Here is a 23,068-nt window from a genome sequence, read left to right as displayed (position 1 = left end):
CTGCTGTGCCTTTCTGTGAATTATTAACATTTGGAGTGTTCACTTGCATTAATAAAATTTCACATTTGTCTTGGAGGGGTGTAGCTTCACTGACATCAGATTTCACATTGGATTCTACTGGATAAACACACTTCCTGTCCATGAGAGGTATGACTTTTCTATCTTCACACTGCACATTTGAGATTTTATTTACAAGTTCTAAAATTTTTGTTACTATTACTTTTTTTCCAAGTACATTTAGATGGGAACCATGTGCTGTGTGAAATCTTTTCCCTAAATTGCTGATGTTCACAAATGTTACATTTTCAAACCGCTTGCAAATATTTTGCATCTCTTTATTTGCAGTTTCAATTTCTTTATTTACACAGGACCATTCCATCAAGTCGTAACGGTGTGGCACTGAAAAAACAATAACATTTGTTCCTCTCAGCTCATACAGTTTTCTTTTCAGCGAGATTAAGAGATGGTTTTTTTCGTTCCTAGCTATATCATTTGATCCCGCCAGGAAGATGGAAAAGTCCTTTTTGCTCAATGAGGAAATTTTTTCTTGACTCATTGACGTAGCAGCACTGAATTTTGCTCCTGGTTTTATTGTACAGTTAAAACTAAAATTCTGACTACTTGTACGCCGAAATTCAGCGGCTGTATTTCATCCTTGGCTGTCGGCATACAGTTCAATTTTACCGGTACTTGCTCTTCCGAGATTGCCTGTTTCCTGCCTACCTTTGCAGTAAGCGAAGTCTTGTTTGGCACTATTTATTGTGTCTTGTTTGCTAACACATGTCGATATTGTCTCAGTAGAGCAGCTTAGCGGTGGAAGATTTTTTGTGAGCACTTTTGCATATGATCTTTTACTTAACTGCTGCTGAAATATTCCATGTTTTCCCTTATTCACAAAGTCGTTTGGTTTTCCACATGGTACACTCGCACTGTTAACTTCACTTTCACAATCCGTAGTCGAAAGTGCTTGAAAGTAATTTTCGTTCACTATATTTATGTTTCTTTCACCGTTTTCTTTATCTTGTATTATCTGTTTGCGTCTTTTGTACTTCACTTCCGTCCAATTCTCCGACATATTCGTACTTTCATGGCGCGAGTTTTTCATGTTCCGTTCACTTTTTTCTTCTTTAAGTTTCTTGATATCCATCTTCAAGGAACTGATAATAAATTGTAAACTAGACACCCATTTGCTGAGCTTTGTAATTTCATCCTTACAACTGTCACAATTTTTCTTTTTCACGGCAAAATTCACACTTTTTCTCGGACAAGCACAACGAATTTTTACACTAGCCGCCATCTTACTAAAATAAAATTTTCTTTACTTGTAATAAGTTTACTTGATTTGTGAAAAACTGTACATGATAGGAAAAAAACTAGTAACAGATCTGAAATAAGTAAAAAACAAAAAAAGTACTTCCAGAATGGTGAAATTTGTGTAAACATCAAAAATTATATTGCGTAGCTGTAATATATCTCTTTTTAAAGTCAGTGTCTCAGTTCCTGGAATCAATACAAGAAATAAGAACAGTCCTCACAAAGATTTAAAGAGACTATTTGGTCCAGAAGGTTCCTATTATTCTGGAACATATGTTTTCAATAAATTGCAGCCATAAAAAGTTTAACTATGTATAAAGACCAGTGCAAGATGTGCTTAAAGGATTAATTGGTAGCCATCTCCTTCTGTTTCACTGATGAATTTCTAAGTAAAACTGGCTGATGTGTATATATTATTTATAATGACAAGTAATGTACTACTGTCCATCTTAAGTGCAGTAATTTGATCAAGCTAAATAAGTTTTGCAGCTGGTTTTCCCTTTGATGATTCATGTCTACAATAGCCTACAATTATCATACACACCTCAGTGGATAGTAAATTTAAATGTTTTGCAGCCAGTTTCTTATTTACATTTTAAATGGAAAATGTGCTTGAGATTTTTTACTTATTCCACATCCATGAGGACCATTTCATTAGGGATCTGGGGAAGATACAGGAGCAAAGGCTTTTTTCTTTGTAAATATATTTTATGTATCCTTTCTTCTATGACATGTTCTACAACCTTGAAGACCTCCTCACTCTGGATCTTTGGAACAAAAAGTACATCTAATCTAATCTTGCCCTTGTAAATACTGTAATTTTTACACTTCCCTAATTTAATGAAATTGACTCTGATTGACTGTATGAAGTAATTTCTATAATCTACCAGAGGTGTGGTATGACACTACTTCTCTCATCAAGATTTCTTCTTCATCTGTTATTTGATACTGCTGATTATGTACATTACTCATCTCTAAATGTGTTCACCTATTTTTGCCATGCTATTTCATTTCATGCATAATCTTTTCAGCATCTGTCTTGGTACACTTAAACATGCTGCAGTTATTATGAATCTGTGTTATTTTAGATTTCACCTTTTTTCTGGTCAGTAGGCCCAAAATATAAACGTTGGAAGCAATTACATCACATTTTAATAATTTATCTCCATCCACTTTCCTCCTAAAAAATAGAGGACATTCTCTGAGGGAACTAAAGGCTAAGTGAGACAGTCATACAGTACCATATTTGTGAGTATGAACAGCAGAACAGGAGTCGCCTATAGGAAAATCAGCACTGAGACTGTAGCAAAAGTTCAGATGTCAGTTTTCAAACTTTCTAAGTGTTTGAGGCCTTCCTGCTTAGCCCTTGACTGATCTACATTCCATAAGTTCATTCCTCTACATGCCAGAAAAATGCAATTCTGTTCATGAAAGGTACCATATATCTGGCACCAGATAAGTTTTTCTTATTTGCTTGTAATTCATTCTGGTATCATTTTCTCCTCAAAACATGATATGTGTTGTCTTATATAAGATTTTGTGTGTGATCTCAAGCTGACATTTCATTTTCTGGTGAAAATGAAATGAATGACAAGATAAGTAGCCATAGCACACCTGCTCTTACATAGTGGTTTTGCATAGTGAAATTTTAACATGAATGTGTGTCATTATAGCAGTTTCCTCAGATCTGAGAAGTTCTATATACTGATCAACTCATAAACCTGCAGCTTACTGATTTCATATATCCACTGGTTAAAGTGCTTTTTGATTTAATGTTTAGTTAATCTCAGAATTAATTCCAAAACAGTTTTACTCAATTTAATTTACAGTTTCACCTGTGATCAGCAATATGCCAACAAAAATTAGTGCAGTTGATGGCCAAATAGTAACATTAAATTGCAAGGCAGAGGGTATACCAAGCCCAGTAATTACATGGCTTAAGAATGAACAACCAATTACCCTCTACAAGAAAGATATAATTTTCCTTGATAATAACTCAACAGTGAGGTAAGCTTTCAGGTAAACAAATATATGTGTGGACTTCCATTTCTTTGTTAACACATTACAGCCCTCTTTATGCCAAATCCAGTATTTTAGTAGTAGTAGTTGTTGTAGTAGGAGTAGGAGTAGCTTTATTCACCCATAGATCTCTTTTTACAAGGATATAGGACATGTCAAAGTATTTGTAAGTTCAGATCAATTTAAAATAAGCTAATTTGTATACATATATATTTACAGATTTCTAGTTAGAGGCAATCATTAGATTTACGCCTGGTATACAATACTTTTTTACAAATAACTTACTAAATAATGTAATGCTACACTGTTCACTCATATCTCACTGTCAGTCACTGCACACACTATACACACATTGTTTCATAACTCTTCACACACACACACACACACACACACACACACACACACACACACACACTGGTGATCTCTGGGCCATTTTCTGTACCACAACTTCCTATTTGCTATCCTGAAAAACTGAGTCAGCATCCATCATCCATCCATAATGAGTGAGATGTTGAGCTCAGAAAGAGGAGAAGGTGTTAGTATTGTGCTATGCGTAGCTTGAGGGGAAGTATTTCTTGAAAGGAAAAAAAGGAAGAAAAACGTAAACTGAAGGTGTTACGTGGAATTTTTTATGTTTTATAATCATCATTATTATTATTATTTATTTGTATAACATTTTTTTATCAAACCTCTACTCTTTTTTATCTAAGTAATCCTTCAATGTATGAAATGTATTGCATAACAGGTACTTCTTAGCTGCCTTTTTAAATAAGTGTATTTTTGCAATTTTAACACTACACCACTCTTTATGATGTCTTTGTAGGTGAAGAAACCTTGGGTTTTCAAAGTTGGTGTCTTTGCCAAGTTCATAACTTTGTTTATCTGCAGTTGTCTGATGCTAAAAAATTGGAAACTTGAGGCAAGAATGAGGTCATTTAGACTACAGAACAAGATTATTAGACTAATGGAGTGGGTGAACCAGTGATCATCATGCAGACAGCTATTTAGGACAAATAAAATACTACCTCTTCCATGTTTTGATTTATTATAAAATGCCATTATTTTGAAAGAAAAATTAAACAGTAACAAACCATTCATCACCTATAATGAATCTGTACACAGTTACCACACAAGACAAATAAATGCTGTACATCTACAACAAAGAAATACAGCATTGTTACAGAAAGGCAAACTCCATGCTAGCTTCAAACTTTATAATGCATTGCCCAAATCCACAAAAATAATAATGGATGGAAATAATTTCAAATCAGCCTTTAAGGGTTATTGGGTCAAGAGTAACAGTTCACTAAGAGTATTTAGAAAAACAAAACTGTAGCATCAATTAATTTTGTGTTTGTAAAGTGTATAGTTAATAACTAATCAAATAGTCTGTGATATTACTTGTGCATGCTAAAAAAAAAGTTTCAGGAAACATGTGTAGTAATTAAGGAACAATTCAATTTCTTTTGTACATTGTACATTCCTAGGTTCAAAGGGCCAATAAGTAAAGCAAGTTTTATCTATATTTATTTGATTGTAATTTCATTTAGAGACCATCAGCTACTCAGAAATTTCCGAAAGCTTCCTTTGGTGACTACTCTATGTTCTTTATCTTTTCCAGGTTCCTTGCTAACAATTTTGATTCTGGTTCATACAAATGTGTCGCTAGAAATATAGCTGGACTGAGTTCTAAAGAAATTAAGCTATCAGTATTTGGTAAGTTACGTATTTCATTTTACAGTATGCTGAGAGACTTTGTAATGAAGTCAGTAAATGGTAGAAAGCATATTTACTCTTACCTGATAGCATAGAAATCTTACTCAGGTGTATTAACAGAGGCCTTCTCTAGTGATAGGAAAAGGTGGCTACACACAGAATGTAAGTAAATTAGATATATTACTTTTATTGAATGTGTAGGGCATTATAAAATCACGTTTAATAATGTTATAAATGTATCAAAAGAAATGTCAAATAGTGACTCAGCATAAAAATAAATCAAAGGTAGTACGCAGCAGGGTTAAATGTGAATTGGATGTTTCTGTCTGTAACCATAACATTTCTAATATTAAGCCTGAAAGTAACTTCACCAGATCCAGCAAAAATATTTCAGTGCTTCAATTACTTTTTCATAAATGTTGTGAAATCTGATTTCAGTGTAGCAGATTACCAGAAGAAAAACAAATCTGTGTTGGTCTGGTACAAATTTCAGTTGCCTTCAAAAGTTTAGAAATGTTTTTCAGTGGCATAGAAAATATTATATTATATATACCAAGAAAGGTAATTAAATCTGTGCATAAAAGAATAGATCATCCACTGGCTGCATCATTTCCGCAATATACACCTTCCAGGCATATTAGAGTGAGAACCTGTTGAAAGTCTCAATAATCATCTTTTGGAGCATGGACCAGTGTGAGAATGGCAAGAAGAGAGCCATTGAGCCTCTGGCAGGTACCAAAGGGAATGTGAAGCAATGCTGACTTCAGTGCCATGGCTGGCTGTGCTAGGTTTCTCAGTTGAAGATCTTTGGCACGAACATACCAATCTAGGTAGTCCCATAGATTCTTAATTGGGTTAAAATGTGGGAAGGTTGGTGGCCTGTGGCATACAGTAAACTAATGCTGGTTCTCTTTGAACCATGCACTTACTCTGTGAGCTGTGTGACATGTTGTATTGTCCTGCTGGTAGATGTCATTGTGCCAAGGAAAAACATGTAGTGATGGACAAGGTCTGCAAAGATAGATGCATACTTCTATTGATCCACTGTGCCTTCCAGAATGATGAGATCACCCAGGGAAGCCACAAAAACATTTCCCAGATCATAACGCTGTGTCCTCCAGTCTGGAACCTTCCAACGATTGTTGCAGGATGATTTGTTTCTGATATTTCACACTGTACACTCCAAAAGTCATCATTCATGTGAAAAGGCCACCTGTTGCCACTCAGTTGATGACCAGTTGCAGTATTGGTCTGAAAATCCCAGTCTTTATCACCAGTGAACAGCAGTCAGCATGTGTGCATGAAGCAGGTGCCTGCTGTGGAGGTGCATATGTTCTCTGAATGGTTATTGAGGAGATGCTGTTGTTAGCCCCTTGGTTTATCTGGTTGGCCAGTTGCTCAACAGTTGCACATTTATTCAACTATACACATCTCCACAGCCATTGCAAAGTATGAGTTTATTTTGCACAACCAGTTTGGCTTCTTCCAAGAAAAATTCACTATAGGGACTGTAAGTGACATTGTTAACATGATATGTGCTTCTCAAGACAAAAATAGTAAAGTGAGGGGTCATATGATCTCACCAAGACATTCAGCTAGGTAAACAACTTGTTACCAATCCATGAAATAAAATAAACAATAAGGACATTGCTCTGCAGCCTATTGCTTCATATCTATCTCACAGAAGACAGAGTGTAATTATCTCCTCATAGGCAGCAAATTATTCTTCAGAAGAGAAAACAGCAACACAGAGTGTCTGTCATGTCTCTGTATTCAGTCCTATTTTCTTTTGTTCTCTGTTAATGACTTTTTCATTGGTGTTTATGTGCCTTCAGTTCTTATCCCTGATGATACATCTGTTTTAATTGAGAAAAGACTGACTCTGAACATCTCAAAAATCCTTGTGGTACAATTAACCTTTAAACTCCAGAAGATAACTGTAAACATTAAAAATGGGATTGGTCAAAAAGGGACCATGTAGGGAAATTTTTGAAGAATTGAAAATTGTTAGCTTTTGCAGCCATTTAGATTTTTGAGTGCATATGCTACTTGAAGTCTCAGCATTATTAAACAAAGTCTTCATAAGTATGAAACAAGAAACAAAGATAGAAAGTTTACTATATGAACATTAACTTTTATCCAAGGCTTTGCCTCAAAAGCGCAAGAGGATTTCACAACTATGTTGGTAAAAAAAAGATCTTACAATCAACAGTATCTATAGCATTGATGAATTTTATGAAATGTTAGCCTTAAATTAAATACACTCCTGGAAATTGAAATAAGAACACCGTGAATTCATTGTCCCAGGAAGGGGAAACTTTATTGACACATTCCTGGGGTCAGATACATCACATGATCACACTGACAGAACCACAGGCACATAGACACAGGCAACAGAGCATGCACAATGTCGGCACTAGTAGAGTGTATATCCACCTTTCGCAGCAATGCAGGCTGCTATTCTCCCATGGAGATGATCGTAGAGATGCTGGATGTAGTCCTGTGGAACGGCTTGCCATGCCATTTCCACCTGGCGCCTTAGTTGGACCAGCGTTCATGCTGGACGTGCAGACCGCGTGAGACGACGCTTCTTCCAGTCCCAAACATGCTCAATGGGGGACAGATCCAGAGATCTTGCTGGCCAGGGTAGTTGACTTACACCTTCTAGAGCACGTTGGGTGGCACGGGATACATGCGGACGTGCATTGTCCTGTTGGAACAGCAAGTTCCCTTGCCGGTCTAGGAATGGTAGAACGATGGGTTCGATGACGGTTTGGATGTACCGTGCACTATTCAGTGTCCCCTCGACGATCACCAGTGGTGTACGGCCAGTGTAGGAGATCGCTCCCCACACCATGATGCCGGGTGTTGGCCCTGTGTGCCTCGGTTGTATGCAGTCCTGACTGTGGCGCTCACCTGCACGGCGCCAAACACGCATACGACCATCATTGGCACCAAGCCAGAAGCGACTCTCATCGCTGAAGACGACACATCTCCATTCGTCCCTCCATTCACGCCTGTTGCGACACCACTGGAGGCGGGCTGCACGATGTTGGGGCGTGAGCGGAAGACGGCCTAACGGTGTGCGGGACCGTAGCCCAGCTTCATGGAGACGGTTGCGAATGGTCCTCGCCGATACCCCAGGAGCAACAGTGTCCCTAATTTGCTGGGAAGTGGTGGTGCGGTCCCCTACGGCACTGCGTAGGATCCTACGGTCTTGGCGTGCATCCGTGCGTCGCTGCGGTCCGGTCCCAGGTCGACGGGCACGTGCACCTTCCGCTGACCACTGGCGACAACATCGATGTACTGTGGAGACCTCACGCCCCACGTGTTGAGCAATTCGGCGGTACGTCCACCCGGCCTCCCGCATGCCCACTATACGCCCTCGCTCAAAGTCCGTCAACTGCACATACGGTTCACGTCCACGCTGTCGCGGCATGCTACCAGTGTTAAAGACTGCGATGGAGCTCCGTATGCCACGGCAAACTGGCTGACACTGACGGCGGCGGTGCACAAATGCTGCGCAGCTAGCGCCATTCGACGGCCAACACCGCGGTTCCTGGTGTGTCCGCTGTGCCGTGCGTGTGATCATTGCTTGTACAGCCCTCTCGCAGTGTCCGTAGCAAGTATGGTGGGTCTGACACACCGGTGTCAATGTGTTCTTTTTTCCATTTCCAGGAGTGTATAAGCCAAGACATTGTTTGCAGTTATTTCCCAGTGTTAGATGATATAATGGTATTAGTGATAGTACAGTGTCGTGACTGAGAGTGACACACATTTATTTTCCGAATGCTCTGTATAGAGATGGTAAATAAACACAATGCAGTAAGAACAAGAGACAGTTTACAACATTTGCAATGGAATAAAGTTATATACTGTGCAAACATGTAATAAAGAAAATAATGAAAACTGCCTGTAGATATTTGTGTTTAGCTAGACTATGTGTATGGTACTTATGTGTATTTAAACTTTATGCATTTGTGTATATTTAATTAGTGAACACACTCAAATGACATCCATTCATTTCATATTGTGTACAAGTGGAGAAATAAATAAATAAATCAGTATCTCCTTGATATATAGGTCAGGCAATTCTTGAACTCTAATCCATACCAGTGATTTAGAACATCCTACTTTAGGATATGATTGATTACTTGCAGCACAGAGTCGAATGAAATGGCAACGTTGACTAATGCCTTGGAACTCAGTAGCAATGCATATGATTAGTTTGATAGAAGAGCTGAAACCAGTGAGAAACGTCTTGCACCTGACATTTGTAATAGTGGACCAGCAGGTCTGCCAGTTTGTCAGTACTGGGTAAAGAGGGATCATGCTGGGAAGAAAGATTTTACAATAGTCAAGAACTTTGCAGCCACACAATGCAAAAATGTGATTACAGCATTTATTGACACTCCAGGTTTGAACTGTCACAAAACAATGTTTCAAATGTGGGATAAAATACAGAATGAATCATGCACTCTGCAAGGGAGTGTGAACTTTCTTCCAGGTCTGCTAGTGCCAAAAGTTATGCACATCTTCCAGAAGTTTGGAAGGAAGGAGAGAGGTACTGACAGAAATAAACTGTGAGGGCTGATATGAGTCATGGCTGAATAGCTCACACGGCAAGAGCATTGCCCATGAAAAGCAAAGTTTCAAGTTTGAGTCATGGACTGCTTATAACTTTAATCTACCAGGAAGTTACATAGACTGTAGTTTTCCTAAATTCACAGATGCTGTTGAATTGTGGCAATAGGAAAGACTCAATCAGACATAAGTATAAGGACAACAGTGAGAGGTGCTGTGTTATTTTATGAGTTATTGGTGTTATTGCTGTTGTTGTTGTTGGTGGTGTTAATGTTGGTTGTTGGTTTGGTGGTGGTGGTGGCAGTGGTGGTGGTGTTTTGTGCAGCTTTCAAGAGTTCTATTTACAATCAAGTTCATAGTTTGAAAAAGAATCTGCAGTCTTCACCTTACTGGATTCTAAATAATACAACTAATTAATGAAAGAAGAAAATATCTGAACCCCACTGCCTAAGAACAACCTCAGTACTTCAACTTCAACAAATTAAGAAGTCTGATCATGCAGAACACAATTTATAACAATGACCACAATAAACACATATGGAGACACTGTGTGTGTGAGAAAGAGAAAGAGAGAGAGGGAGAGAGAGAGAGATACGGTTAAAGAGGCTGATCATGCAGAACACAATTTATAACAATAATCACAATAAACACATATGGAGACTCTGTGTGTGTGAGAGTGTGAGAAAAAGAGAGAGAGAGAGAGAGACAGACAGACAGACAGTAGGCACATAGCAGCTTTGACACGGGCTGAATAATGAATTAGTGTAACACATGTTGTTGTGGCTGACAACATGACATCATCTTGCTGACTGTGAAGAAACTCACTGATTGCCAAAAGTGAGAATCCTATGCATTGTTCTTTTGGCTGCAAAGGAGCTATTGTAGATGTTAAGCAAACTAATTATTACTAATTTCTACTGCTACGAACTGCTGGATTTTTATTTAAACAGATAGTGAACGTAACTGTTTTTATACAACTGTCTAGAGCACTCATTTAATTGCAGGGAGCCAGCGGTGTGTGATGATTTGATACTTCTGGGGATGAAAACAGTCTGTCAGACTGGGATTGAGATTTGGAACCTTTTCCCTTTTGTAGGCAAATGGTCTGCCCACTGAGCTGTGCAAGCACATCTCAAAACTGGTTCCCACAGCTTCACTTCTAGCATTATCTCTCTGCTGTTGCAAGGTATGCAGGTGCACTTCACTTAAGTTTTGAAGGTAGGAGAGAGATACTAGTGGATATGAAGCTGTGAGGGAGGCTCATGCATCATGCCTAGATAGCTCAGTCACCAGAAGATTTTCCCATGAAATGCAAAGGTTGCAGGTTTGAGTCCTGATCCAGGATTTATAATCTGCCAAGAAGATTCAAACCTGGTTTTGCTTAGTTTTTTCTATATCATGTGCACTGGTAACTTGAAAGATCTAGATTACAGTAAAGTTTATATCTTTTGCCAATTAAGTAAGGTAAATTGTGCATTGCAGATATTTGTGTCACTATGTCTAATATTAACATTCCATTAGTATATGCATGTTTTGTGGAAATAATCTTGAAACTGTGTTTTATATTTGCAGTTTTAAAATTGAAGCAGGAAATTAGAAGAGTTAACAAGACACTAGCTGAGAATATTTTTCATTCATTGTGTCTCTATATCATTTTACTTATCTCAGTGCTTATGATTTCAGTGCCTCCAAAGATCCATCCACCTTCTGAAGAACTCATTCATTCATCCCTGGGCCAAGTAATAATTCTAAACTGCCATGTAACAGGATCACCAGAGCCAACTGTTATTTGGAGAAAAAATGAGGATCTCATTTACAACACCACAAATCTAAGGTAATACTCTCCAGTCATTTCTTCATTTTTGAAACTCTTTAAGTTAAATATGTTATTCAGTATAGCATCATACTTGCAGACTGATATTTTATTATGCTTCTCATTTATTACTATGAATTAAAGTTGAATGCAGGGAAATGTTTTCTTCTGAGCACAATATGTGACATTTATCTTGATGCATTTCCAATAGTAGTTGCTTGGATTGATTCCACAACTATATAAGCCACTTTCTAGGGGAAGAAGATTGACTTAACAGCTATAGTTCTCCCTTGAGCTTTATTCACTTACCAGTTTTGGAAACTTATTTCTGTGTCAGTACTGTATGATATGCCCCATTGACTTAATATGATCTATATAAGAGCAACCACTGTGAATTTCATGGGGGGAGGGGAGCAACAAATGCAGAGACAGACAGAGAGAGAGAGAGAGAGAGAGAGAGAGAGAGAGAGAGAGAGAGGTACTTAGCTATGATGTGACTGTAACTACATCATGGTTGAGCACTGACCACAGCATGGAGTGTTTTCTTTCTTTCTTTTCTTCTCCGTCCTTTTTTTCCCAGAAATTTATACCAGTGGTCTTGTGATACAAAATTAATCTGATATGCAGCACTGAGAATGGAGAGATAAGTGCCCAAAACCAGTCAACAATTGAAATTTGAAGAAAAATTGTAGCCTTTCAGTAAATCTTCCTCAAAAAAAAAAAAAAAAAAAAAATTCGGGCCTACGTCAAAACAGTTGAGCAGCAGCTTGTAGCAATTTCTGACAAATAAGTAGTCTTTCATTCATACCATGAAAAATTAAAATAAACTCATGAGCAATTGAATGAGAAACAAGGGTTGTGTTACTACAAAGGATGAAATAATTTAGTGTGTAATGTTCATTCATACTTTCACACTTGTGAGATACTCGTACCATCAGAATTTGCACTAGCTGTCAGCAACCACAATTTATTTCAGAATGGTAAAATGTGCCGTGTCACTGCATTTGATTGCAGCCACATCATAAGTGACTGGCCTTCGGAAATCAATTTCCAAGGTCATGCTTGCACTGGTCATTTCTCATGCTACCATGTCAAGAGTGTGCTGTGAACACTTGATTTGAGGATAACTGCCATATCCAGAACTTCCATGGACAATCACATCTAGACAATATGAATACTATAAGGGCCAAAATTTATGGCGAACAAAATAAAGTTACATATAACAAATGGAGCAGTTTTTCATTAATTAATCTAGATGAATGGTCTTGTTAGTCTGTCACAGATTTTTACAATTGAAAGATGGACCACAGTGCAATAAGCCTCTTGTCTATTACATATTAGAATATAATAACTGGTTGGCAGCCATAGCATCCAGTATTATCTCCTTGCTATGGGGCATAAAAATTACAGCCCACTCTTGTACCTATACTCACCAGTCTTCTCATGACAAACAGACTGTCTCTGGACAGTCAAAGTGTGGCAAAAGGATGCCTCGATATATGTTGGTACAAGCCAGAGACTGGGTATGAGGGTATTGAAAACCACCATCAGAGCACTATTAATGGTGCGCTCTTGTGTGGAATGTTTACATAGGGTGAAAGGGGTCCCTGGTATTGCTGTAATTGTGTCGCTATGGCAAATGGTACAGGAACGTACTGTCTGATCATATGCTTCTGTTTATCTGTCTGCAGCTCTCACTACCCCATTACTTTTGAATAGTGTCATATTGGTAAAGGAACATTCCTTTAACATACAGTCATTCCACAGTAACCTTAAGCTCAATTATAATTAGCACATCTGCAGATCACTATCAGAAGGTATGTATATGGCTTGAATCCAGCTGCAAGTTTTGTCTGCAACTTCTGTGTGGCAGTTGTATAGTCAGGGATCTACATCTACACTCCACAAACCACCATAGGGTATGCAGTAGAGGGTACTTCTTGTACCACTACCTTTTCCTCCCTTTCTGTTCCACATACAAATGGTGTGTGGGAAGAGTGATTGTCAGTAAACCTCTGTATTAGCTCTATTTTTTCCATTGTGGGCATTTTCAAAGAACTATATGGGAGGAAGTAATATGTTGCCTATATCATCTTGGGATGTACTCTTATAACACTCTTGTACTGACAAAATGATCATGTGGCAAAATTTGTCAGTCTTCATTGGATCTTTTCTGTCTCTTGTTTAATCCAACTGGGTATGGGTCCCATTATTTGTAAGCCACTTCTTTCATGGATGAATTACAATTATTTATTCTTTGGACTACCACTAGGATGAGTAACCATACAGTCTGCTGAACACTGTTGGCAAGCAGGTTGTACTCAGCCATTGTGGGGTGAACTAAGGAGCTACTCAATTGAGAAGTAGTGGTTCCAGTCTCGTAAACTGACATATGGCCAGGAGAGCAGTGTGCTGACCACATGCCCCTCCATATTCAAATACAGTGATGCCTTGGGCTAAGGATGACATGGTGGCTGATCAGTTCCAGTGGGCCTTCATGATCTGTTCAGGCAGAGTTAAGGTCTTTCTTTTTTTTGTTAGACATATGCAACATTCCTTTTGAATTGATGACATATTTTAAACTTCCTGTCATAACTTTCTGACAACAATTACAAACAATAACAATCCACTCTCTTTATTACTGGTACTTATAAATGATAGAGTAATATTGGTACAAATGAAAGTATTCTACTCCTGTGAAAGTATTTCTTAATACTATAAAGGCATTTATTGGTAAGAAACTCCTTCAAGGCTGTTTCAAAGTAGCTTCCACTTTAATTCATTTTTAAGTGTTATAAAATCTGACCCCCTTGTAATAGGGGCTGTTGTCTGCAGTCTTTGTTCTATGACTTTCTAGTTGATAATCACAGTTACCCTAGTGTTATGAATGTGTACATCTTGATTTAGACTAATGTACTGCTTGTATATTAAAATTAATTGAACATATTTATAAAAGTATATTAATGGCAGTGTTAGTTATTTTTGAGCATATCTTTGCAAGATTTATTATAACTAAGCTTGCGCAGAATCTTTTACTGCCTTTTTTTTTTTTTTAAGAAAGGATGAATGCCATAATTATATGCATATTACGTGCCCATACTTCGATTCCGTATGTGAGCTGAGGATACACTAAAGCATAGTATAGCATAGTTATTTCCTCGTAATTCAGAATTTGTGACATTTCTTCATTGTGTAAATTGATTTCCATAATTTTTTGGCATAAAGATCAATGTGATATTCACAGGAGAGTTGTCTGTCTAACATTATGTCAAAAAAGGCAGTTGTATCATCCAGTTTTATTTCTATACCATCATCAGACACTATGTTCCACTGGACTGCATCAAGTTCGTAATGTGTATGAAAGTCAATTGGAATTGTTTTACTAAGGTTTAACCTTAAACAATAATCTTGGAAGTAGTTCTCCAGCCAAATAAGACACCAGAACAATTCAGGGCCAGATCATTCTCACTGGGTCCCTAGTTAATAACTGTCATGTCATCTGCTTAATTAAATATCTTGATATTGTGCACTGTGTGTAGACAGTTAATATATAATAATGAGCAATAAAGGCCCCAAAACTGACCCTTGCAGCACATCACATTTTAATATAACTGGACTTGAGCTTCTTAATAATATTATCCACTTTGTGTGTGACTTGTTTAACCTAATGTCTGTCTTGTAGACATGATTGTAATAGACTTTTAGCTATTCCTCTGATACCATAAGTTTCCAGTTCATCAAGTAGCAGCCCACAAGATACTGTGCCAGATGGTTGTGACAGATCTAGGAATAAAATAGGTAACCTTTCTTTCTCATCTAATTTCATTAATATTGTATACACTAGATTTCATATGGCAGTTGATGTTGTTTAGCCTTTTGTAAAACCATGTTGGGTTGCTTGTAGCACTTTTTCCATGTCAGGAAATAGACCATCTTCCATATGAGAATTGATAACAGTTGATAAAGGTGATGCAATTTTATGTATGCATTTCTTAAGAGTGTCCAGACTAAGACCATCATATCCTGCTGCATGGGAATTCTTTAAGCTACTCACAATTATAATTATTTCTTCTTTACTTGTTGGCCTCAAAAATATACTTCCTGACACTGGTGTTCCTCTGAATTTGTATTTATGATTTCTAAGCTGATTGTTGATGCTGGAGCCAACAGAAGCAAAGTAATCGTTAAATAGATCTGCTATCTTATTCTGATCAGTTTCTATTGTGCCATTTATCAGCAAGTGATTTTCAGTTGTATGGTTCCCAGATTTACCTATTTCTCTATTTACTATTGACCTAGATGTTTTGGAGATATTATTTGAGTTCTGAATGACACTTTCAAAATGTTTCTGTTTTTCTGAATATTGATAAATTGTGTGAGTGACTTGTATGCACCTTTAAAGTTTGCGGTGTCTTGATGACTATCAACATTATTTCATGACAGTTAATATTATAATCTGTGTAGTTAGGTATGTCTTCAGATTTTTGCGTATGTGTGGTTAAAAATAGTTGTTCTGCTGGATAGCCATATCTGTAATGTTGCTACATCCTCACCCCAGGGTATATCATTGCCACACCACTGAATTACACACAGTCTAGCTTTTGTACGCAGTTAATGTTGATGAAGAGTAGCAGTTGGCACAGCCAAAACTCTCATGAGCCAGCGATAATCTTTCTATTGCTAAATTATCAGCAGTGATGAATGCTTCATGTGCAATCAGGATTGAGTATTGCCTTAAATTTGTGAGACTGACTCTGGAAACAACCATATGCATTACAGTATGTTGTAAGAGCTACAGTACAAACAGGAAGAATGCCTCCTGCCTTGTTTGAATAAAATCTGTCTTACTGGAGACTTTCCCAACTCAAGAAGGGAAATAATCTTGGCTAGCCTTTACAACACAGAGAATGTCCATAAATTTATGAGTAGTTGTTTTACTGGTTGTCTTACAAGCTTGTAAGGAAGACCCTAAAGTACATTATCATCAAACAGCACCTGACCACCCTCTTCAAATTCAGAAAGTTCTCCGTCACTTCCAGTGTCAGTTTCATGTGGTATCCCTGTAAGCAGCAATACCAGAGAATGTCTCACACAGGCATCTCATGGGTATTCCATTCAGTTGTGAGCAGGCATTTGGATACTGATGGAGTCTACACTCTAAAAACTGAGCTTGCAGTGGAATCTTCCTACATTCATATTGTACTTCTTTTCTAGAACTTTTTCAAATCATGCCCATTGTCCATCCAGTATAATACCCAGACATGATGCTAAACTGTAATTCTTCAAGTTCAGGAGTACAGCAACAGCTAACATTTTTTATTAGACTTCTCATTGTTTTGTGTTACAACAGTGACTACAAGCGCAAAAGTTGACTGCTGTCTTTGTGCATGTGTTTTGGTATAGATCAAAGGCAGATGTTATGCTGTGCCTTAAGTATCATTAGTATTAGTGTCAAATCCTACACAGCAAAGCAGATAATGTTTATATTTTGACTTGCCAGTTGGACTAGAACATTACCAACTCAAAACATGGTGACAACATATTGTTGTCTTTATTAAGTAGTGATTCTTTGAATAGCCATTTGTCATTTAGAAAACTAGTCAGTGTTCACAGACAAGAAGGGGAATGTGGCATGGAACACATGATGTAGTTTAGTGGTAGGAACCATAAAATTCACAATAGCAACGTAATCACAATGATTTCTGTTGTGGATCTTATTCATACTGGGACTATTTTAACTTCAAAAGATTGGGTCATTTTCCTAGTTTTGGTAAAACTTATGGTGTTATTTTCATTTATTATGTGATATGTGATTTATTCATCTCATTATGTACAATTTTCAAATCATTCGATTTGATGTACTGGAGACATGTCAAGGTTTACAAAAAGAAACTTTTTTCTCTTTTTTAAGAGAAGTACAAAAGTTTACATTATATTTTACATTTCTGAGTTACAGCTACACAAGTACATACAATAATACATGTAATAAAATCCCTGTGTTCAGTCTGTGAAGCTGTCCTCAATGCATTCTTCGACAGAGTAATAACACTTTTCCACCAGAAGAGTAAAGAGCAATATTTTCAGTGAACCAAGCTCCATCCCAAATATATTACTGCCTTTTATTTTATTGAAAATTTTAACCCCATATACTCTGGCAATTGGGCATAAAGTTGAAAACAATCTGTTGGAAGTTTGAAATTATCTCTGTGGTGGGTGCTGTAATTGTTGTCAAAATGGAAAGTGTCCAGTGTATGTTGATTTTTATATAAGAGCACCACCACCTCATATATGTAAAATGAGGGGGTAGATAGTATTTTTAAATTTTTTAACAGTGGTCAACAGGATTCCCATTTTTTTTGCAACACACATGTTTCTAATTACTTTCTTTTGTAATACTAGGAGGCTAGTGACATTTGTTGAATTTCCTTATAAGATTATGCCATAACAAATAACTGACTCAAAGTAGCAGTGATAAACTATCTTTCTGGTATCCATGTTTGTGGCACCTGACAACATGCACATTGCAAATGCCAAGCTGTTCAGTTTATTTGATAAGTAATCTTTGTGTACCTTCCAATTTAAATTTTTATGATTTAGGCCTAAAAACTTCACATGATTTGCTTCTGTGATATCCCTATCATTGCACGTAATCTTTATTTCAGACCTTTCTACTGATTTAGCTTCTAATTGCATCATTTTGGTTTTAGTTACTTTTAGTTTTAGTCCATTTTGATGGAATGAAGATTCAAATTTTTCTAAAGTATTTTTAGCTTTTTCTGGAATACTTTCATATACCTCATTTTCAATTAGGACTGATGTATCATCAGCAAATAAGACTGAATGAACATCAATAGCAAGTGATAGGTCATTTACGTGAAAAAGAAACAGATAGGAGCCCAATATCGAACCTTGAGGGACTCCTTGTTGAACTGCTTTCCATTCTGAGGAATAATTGGTTCCATTTCAAGTTAAAATTTCTCTTTGTTTCCTATCAGACAGGTAAGAGCTAAACCATTTTAAAGCAGTGTCCCCGATTCCATACATCTGTAATTTGTGGAGTAGTAATGCATGGTTCACTGAATGGAAAGCTTTAGTTAGATCACAGAATATTCCTGTGACCTCTCTACGATTATCTAAGGTGGAGAATTTTTTTATTTTATTTTATTTTATTTATTTATTTTTTTCTAAACACATTTATAGCATTCATAGTGCTTTTACCCTGTTGGAGTCCAAACTGGTTTTTAAAAATTATATCATTTACTGTAAGAAATTTACTAATTTGTTTTGCTGCAATCTTTTCAAACACTTGTAGAGAAGACCAGCAAAAGAGAGATAGGGTGGAAATTCCCCATATCTTCTGTCAATCCTTTTTTGAATAGAGGTTTGATCTCAGCATATTTCATTAAATTTTGGAAGCATCCCTGTTCAAAAGATTGATTTATAATAATTGACAGTGGTTGAGAAATAATATCGCACACACACTTGATTACAGATGTGGTTATTTCATCCCACCCATGTGAGGTTTTGTTTTTTAGAGACAATATTTCCTTTTCCACATCCCTTTGGGTGATTTTTTCAAATTGTTTAAAAGATGGGTTCTGGCTGTTTTCCAAATTTGTGATGCCTTGATAGAATGTCATATCCACATCTGATCTTACTACATTTAGGAAGAATTCATTGAAACAACTTGACATCTGAACAAGGTTTACTATAATTTCATTTTCATGTTTAATTTTCAAAATCACATGAATCTTAACTTTGGCTCCTAATTCAGAGTGAACAACTGACCAAACTGTTTTTGTCTTATTTCTGTGTTCTCATATGAATTTATTATTTGCCATTTTTTTAGCTGCCACTACAACTTTCCTAAATACAGCTTTATACTGTTTGACATAAGTAAGAAAATACAGATTTCTGTTTGATTTTAACTCATTGTGGAGCTCTCTCTTCCTGGCACTAGAAATTTTTATTCCTGTTGTAATCTATTTGAGTTTACCATTTACTTTCTTTTGCTTAGAGCTGCAAGGAAATGATTCATTAAATGCCTCTAGGAAACGATTTAAGAATTTGTCATAGTTTATTGAACTTGAACTATTGTGGTCTACAGGCCAGCTCATTATACTTAGTTTACTGCAGAATAAATAAATTTTACTTTTACTGTGATCCCTTTTTATATACACTTCTGGAGGCTTTAGGCTATTTGCTTTTGGGAGCTCAATAAACAGAACTGAGTGATCTGAAATACCCAAGTCTAAGCAGTATTTGTGCTTATTTCCATTGTCAAATTTGTCGTTGGTAATAATATTATCAATGCAGGTCACTGATCTACTGTTTTCCATAGTGCCTTCAGAAAAGTTTAGCTCGAAACTAGATTTCTGAATTAAGTCATGAAATTTTGCGGTATCATCACTTGCAATTAAGACATTTAAGATGATGTATGCTGCTATAACAACTTTTTTCTTACTTTCTTTCTGGAGATTTTCTAGGAGGCATTGGAATTTGGCTAAGAACCCTTTTGTTACCACACATCCAGGAATTCTGTAGATTGCTATAACCAGTGTGTTCAGATCACTTAGTTCTACAGAGCAACTTTCCAACATGCTCTCTTCATTTAAATACTTAAAACTGTCTCTTATTTTATAACTTACAGAAGAATTGACAAGAATGAAGGAGCCTCCATGAGATTTGCTTATTCTACAAAAGCTAGAAGCTACCTTAAAAATAATAATGTTTAATACTTTTATACACTCTTCTGTTAACCATTGTTCATTTAGGCAGATTATTTTAATATATACAGATTCTGAAAGCAGAATTTTTAGTTCATCGATTTTTGAGCATTTACAATTTGGTAATTCTGCCCCTAAGCCATTTATATTCCAGTGCATCAATAGATCACTTTTGTTTTTGGTTATTTCACGTGCATCCTTTGTTGGGTATGTAAACTCTTTATTTTCAGTTTGAGTCTTTTCTTTTACCACCCCTTTCAGAATGAATTAGTTTCCCTTGCTCATTGGGATTTTACACGCATCTATGAACATTTTACTAAGGTTCACAGAGCCTAATCTATTCAAGTGCAGGCCATCTTTTCCCAGACACTTAACATTTAAGAACTTGTTTGGGTCAATGAATACTGCACCAAGTCTGTTAGACTGTTCCCTAATGCCGGTATTTATCCTGTTGATGTCAGGATCACTTACCGATCTTCAGTGAATAATTCCACTAATTATGAGCCTGGATGTTGGGTATACAGTTTTCGCCGATCTAATCAGATTTCGTGTTTCATTCATGATTTCTTCCTCACTGTTACTGCAGATGGAGTTTGTTCCAACATGGATTAAGACACCTCTGTAATCGTCAGTACTTAAAGTTTTGTTACCAGTTTCGCAGTGTTTGTTTTCATGCACAATACATTCTTAAAATGTTTGTTGAGTTGATGCGATCGAATTCCAGGTTGAACATCAATCTTACAGTCCGGGACAATAAAATTTTTAATATAGCATCACCTATAAACAGAAAATCATTTTTGTCATCTTCTTTGTTCATTGCACTTTTACATTTGTCCTTCTTATTATAGGGAACCGTTTTCCATTTATACTTATCACTTGTTTCCCTGACGGAGTTCTCTGTGGTATTATTCGCCATATTACACATAAGCGGATTTTTGCCACTTTGTTCAGTAATGGGTTGGCTTCTACACACACAGGATTTTCTTTCAGTAACTAGTTCAGAATTTTCTTGTTTCAGTGCTAAAATTTCTGCTTTCCGCACTTCAATGTCACTTTGAAGCAGTTTAATAATTTCTTCTTTTATGTTCACAGTACTTAGGGTTTCAGCCATCTCAGTACATAAACAATGTAGACATGACCATGGAAAATAGTCTTTTATGAGTTTTAAATTCACTTTCGCACATTTTTCGTGAAGCCATTAGTTACATTTCACACAAAATATGCCTTTGATGATGTGTTTCGAACATTCGTTACACGATGAACTATTTTATTTAACCTTTTTTGGGGACTGATATGTGTCACAGCACTTCAGATAAGCTGATAAGATTATTTTGACATTATTTTCTCCTTTTCAAGGTACAAATAGAAATGTGCATCTTAGTGACACTGTGAGGGACTTGCAACCACATTTTTTGGACACCAGGTGTCTATTTATTTTATTTATTTATTTATTGTTCCATGGGACCAAATGAAGGAGAAGTCTCCATGGTCATGGAACGAGTCAATACATGAAATTATAACACGATAGTAGAAACAGATAAAATGAAATACAAGAAACATATTCAGGCGACAATTCGTAAGTTTAAATAAAGAAAATCAACAATGTAACACTGGAATTTGCTTAATTTTTCAGCTCTTCCAGGAGCTCCTCGACAGAATAGAAGGAGTGAGCCAAGAGGAAACTCTTCAGTTTAGACTTAAAAGAGTTTGGGCTACTGCTAAGATTTTTGAGTTCTTGTGGTAGCTTCTTGAAAATGGATGCAGCAGAATAGTGCACTCCTTTCTGCACAAGAGTCAAGGAAGTGCATTCCACATGCAGATTTGATTTCTGCTAGTATTAACTGAGTGAAAGCTGCTAACTCTTGGGAATAAGCTAATATTGCTAACAACAAACGGCATTAAAGAAAATATATACTGTGAGGGCAATGTCAAAATTCCCAGACTATTGAATAGGGGTCGACAAGAGGTTGTCAAACTTACACCACACATAGCTCGAACAGCCCGTGTTTGAGCCAAAAATACCCTTTCTGAATCAGAAGAATTACCCCAAAAAATTATACCATATGACATAAGCGTATGAAAATATGCGAAGTAGACTACTTTTTGTGTTGAACCGTGACTTATTTCAGATACTGTTCTAATGGTAAATAAAGCAACATTTAGTTTCTGAACAAGATCCTGAACATCGGCTTTCCACAACAGCTTACTATCTATCCGAACGCCTAGGAACTTGAACTGTTCCGTCTCACTTATAATATGCCCATTCTGTCTGATCAAAATATCAGTTCTTGTTGAATTGTGAGTTAGAAACTGTAAAAACTGAGTCTTACTGTGATTTAGCATCAAATTATTTTCCACAAGCCATGAACTTATTTAATGAACTACATTATTGGATAACGTTTCAATATTACACACAAGATCCTTCACTACCAAGCTGGTGTCATCAGCAAACAGAAATATTTTTGAATCACCTGTAATACTAGAAGGCATATCATTTATATAAATAAGAAACAGCAGTGGCCCCAGCACCGACCCTTGGGGAACGCCCCACTTAACAGTGCCCCATTGGGACTGAACATGACTACCACTCTCAATATTGCGGAGAATGACCTTCTGCTTTCTGTTCTTAAAGTAAGAGCCGAACCAATTGTAAGCTACTCCCCTTACTCCATAATGGTCCAACTTCTGCAGTAATATTTTGTGGTCAACACAGTCAAAAGCCTTCTTTAAATCAAAGAAAACACCTAGCATTCACAACCTTTTATTTAATCTGTCCAAAACCTCACAGAGGAAAGAGAATGTAGCATTTTCAGTTGTTAAACCACTTCTAAAACAAAACTGTACATTTGACAGCAAATTATGTGAATTTAAATGCTCCAGTAACCTTGTATATACA

At 36.7% G+C, this 23,068-nt stretch overlaps 1 protein-coding gene across 1 annotated transcript in view; it reads left to right on the top strand.

Moving 5' to 3' along the window:
• LOC126470270 (hemicentin-1-like) overlaps positions 1-23,068 on the top strand; it is an 808,493-nt gene that overhangs the window by 386,459 nt on the left and 398,966 nt on the right. The window contains exons 24-26 of the mRNA XM_050098010.1: positions 3,144-3,321; positions 4,955-5,049; positions 11,317-11,467. Of these exons, the coding sequence (XP_049953967.1) occupies positions 3,144-3,321; positions 4,955-5,049; positions 11,317-11,467 (424 nt within the window). The remainder of the gene's footprint in view (positions 1-3,143; positions 3,322-4,954; positions 5,050-11,316; positions 11,468-23,068) is intronic.

The sequence above is a fragment of the Schistocerca serialis genome, chromosome 3, assembly GCF_023864345.2.
Source record: "Schistocerca serialis cubense isolate TAMUIC-IGC-003099 chromosome 3, iqSchSeri2.2, whole genome shotgun sequence".
NCBI classification, from domain to species: domain Eukaryota; kingdom Metazoa; phylum Arthropoda; class Insecta; order Orthoptera; family Acrididae; genus Schistocerca; species Schistocerca serialis.
The sequence above is the reverse complement of the archived record's forward strand: the minus strand, read 5'-3'. Positions and strand labels throughout refer to the sequence as shown.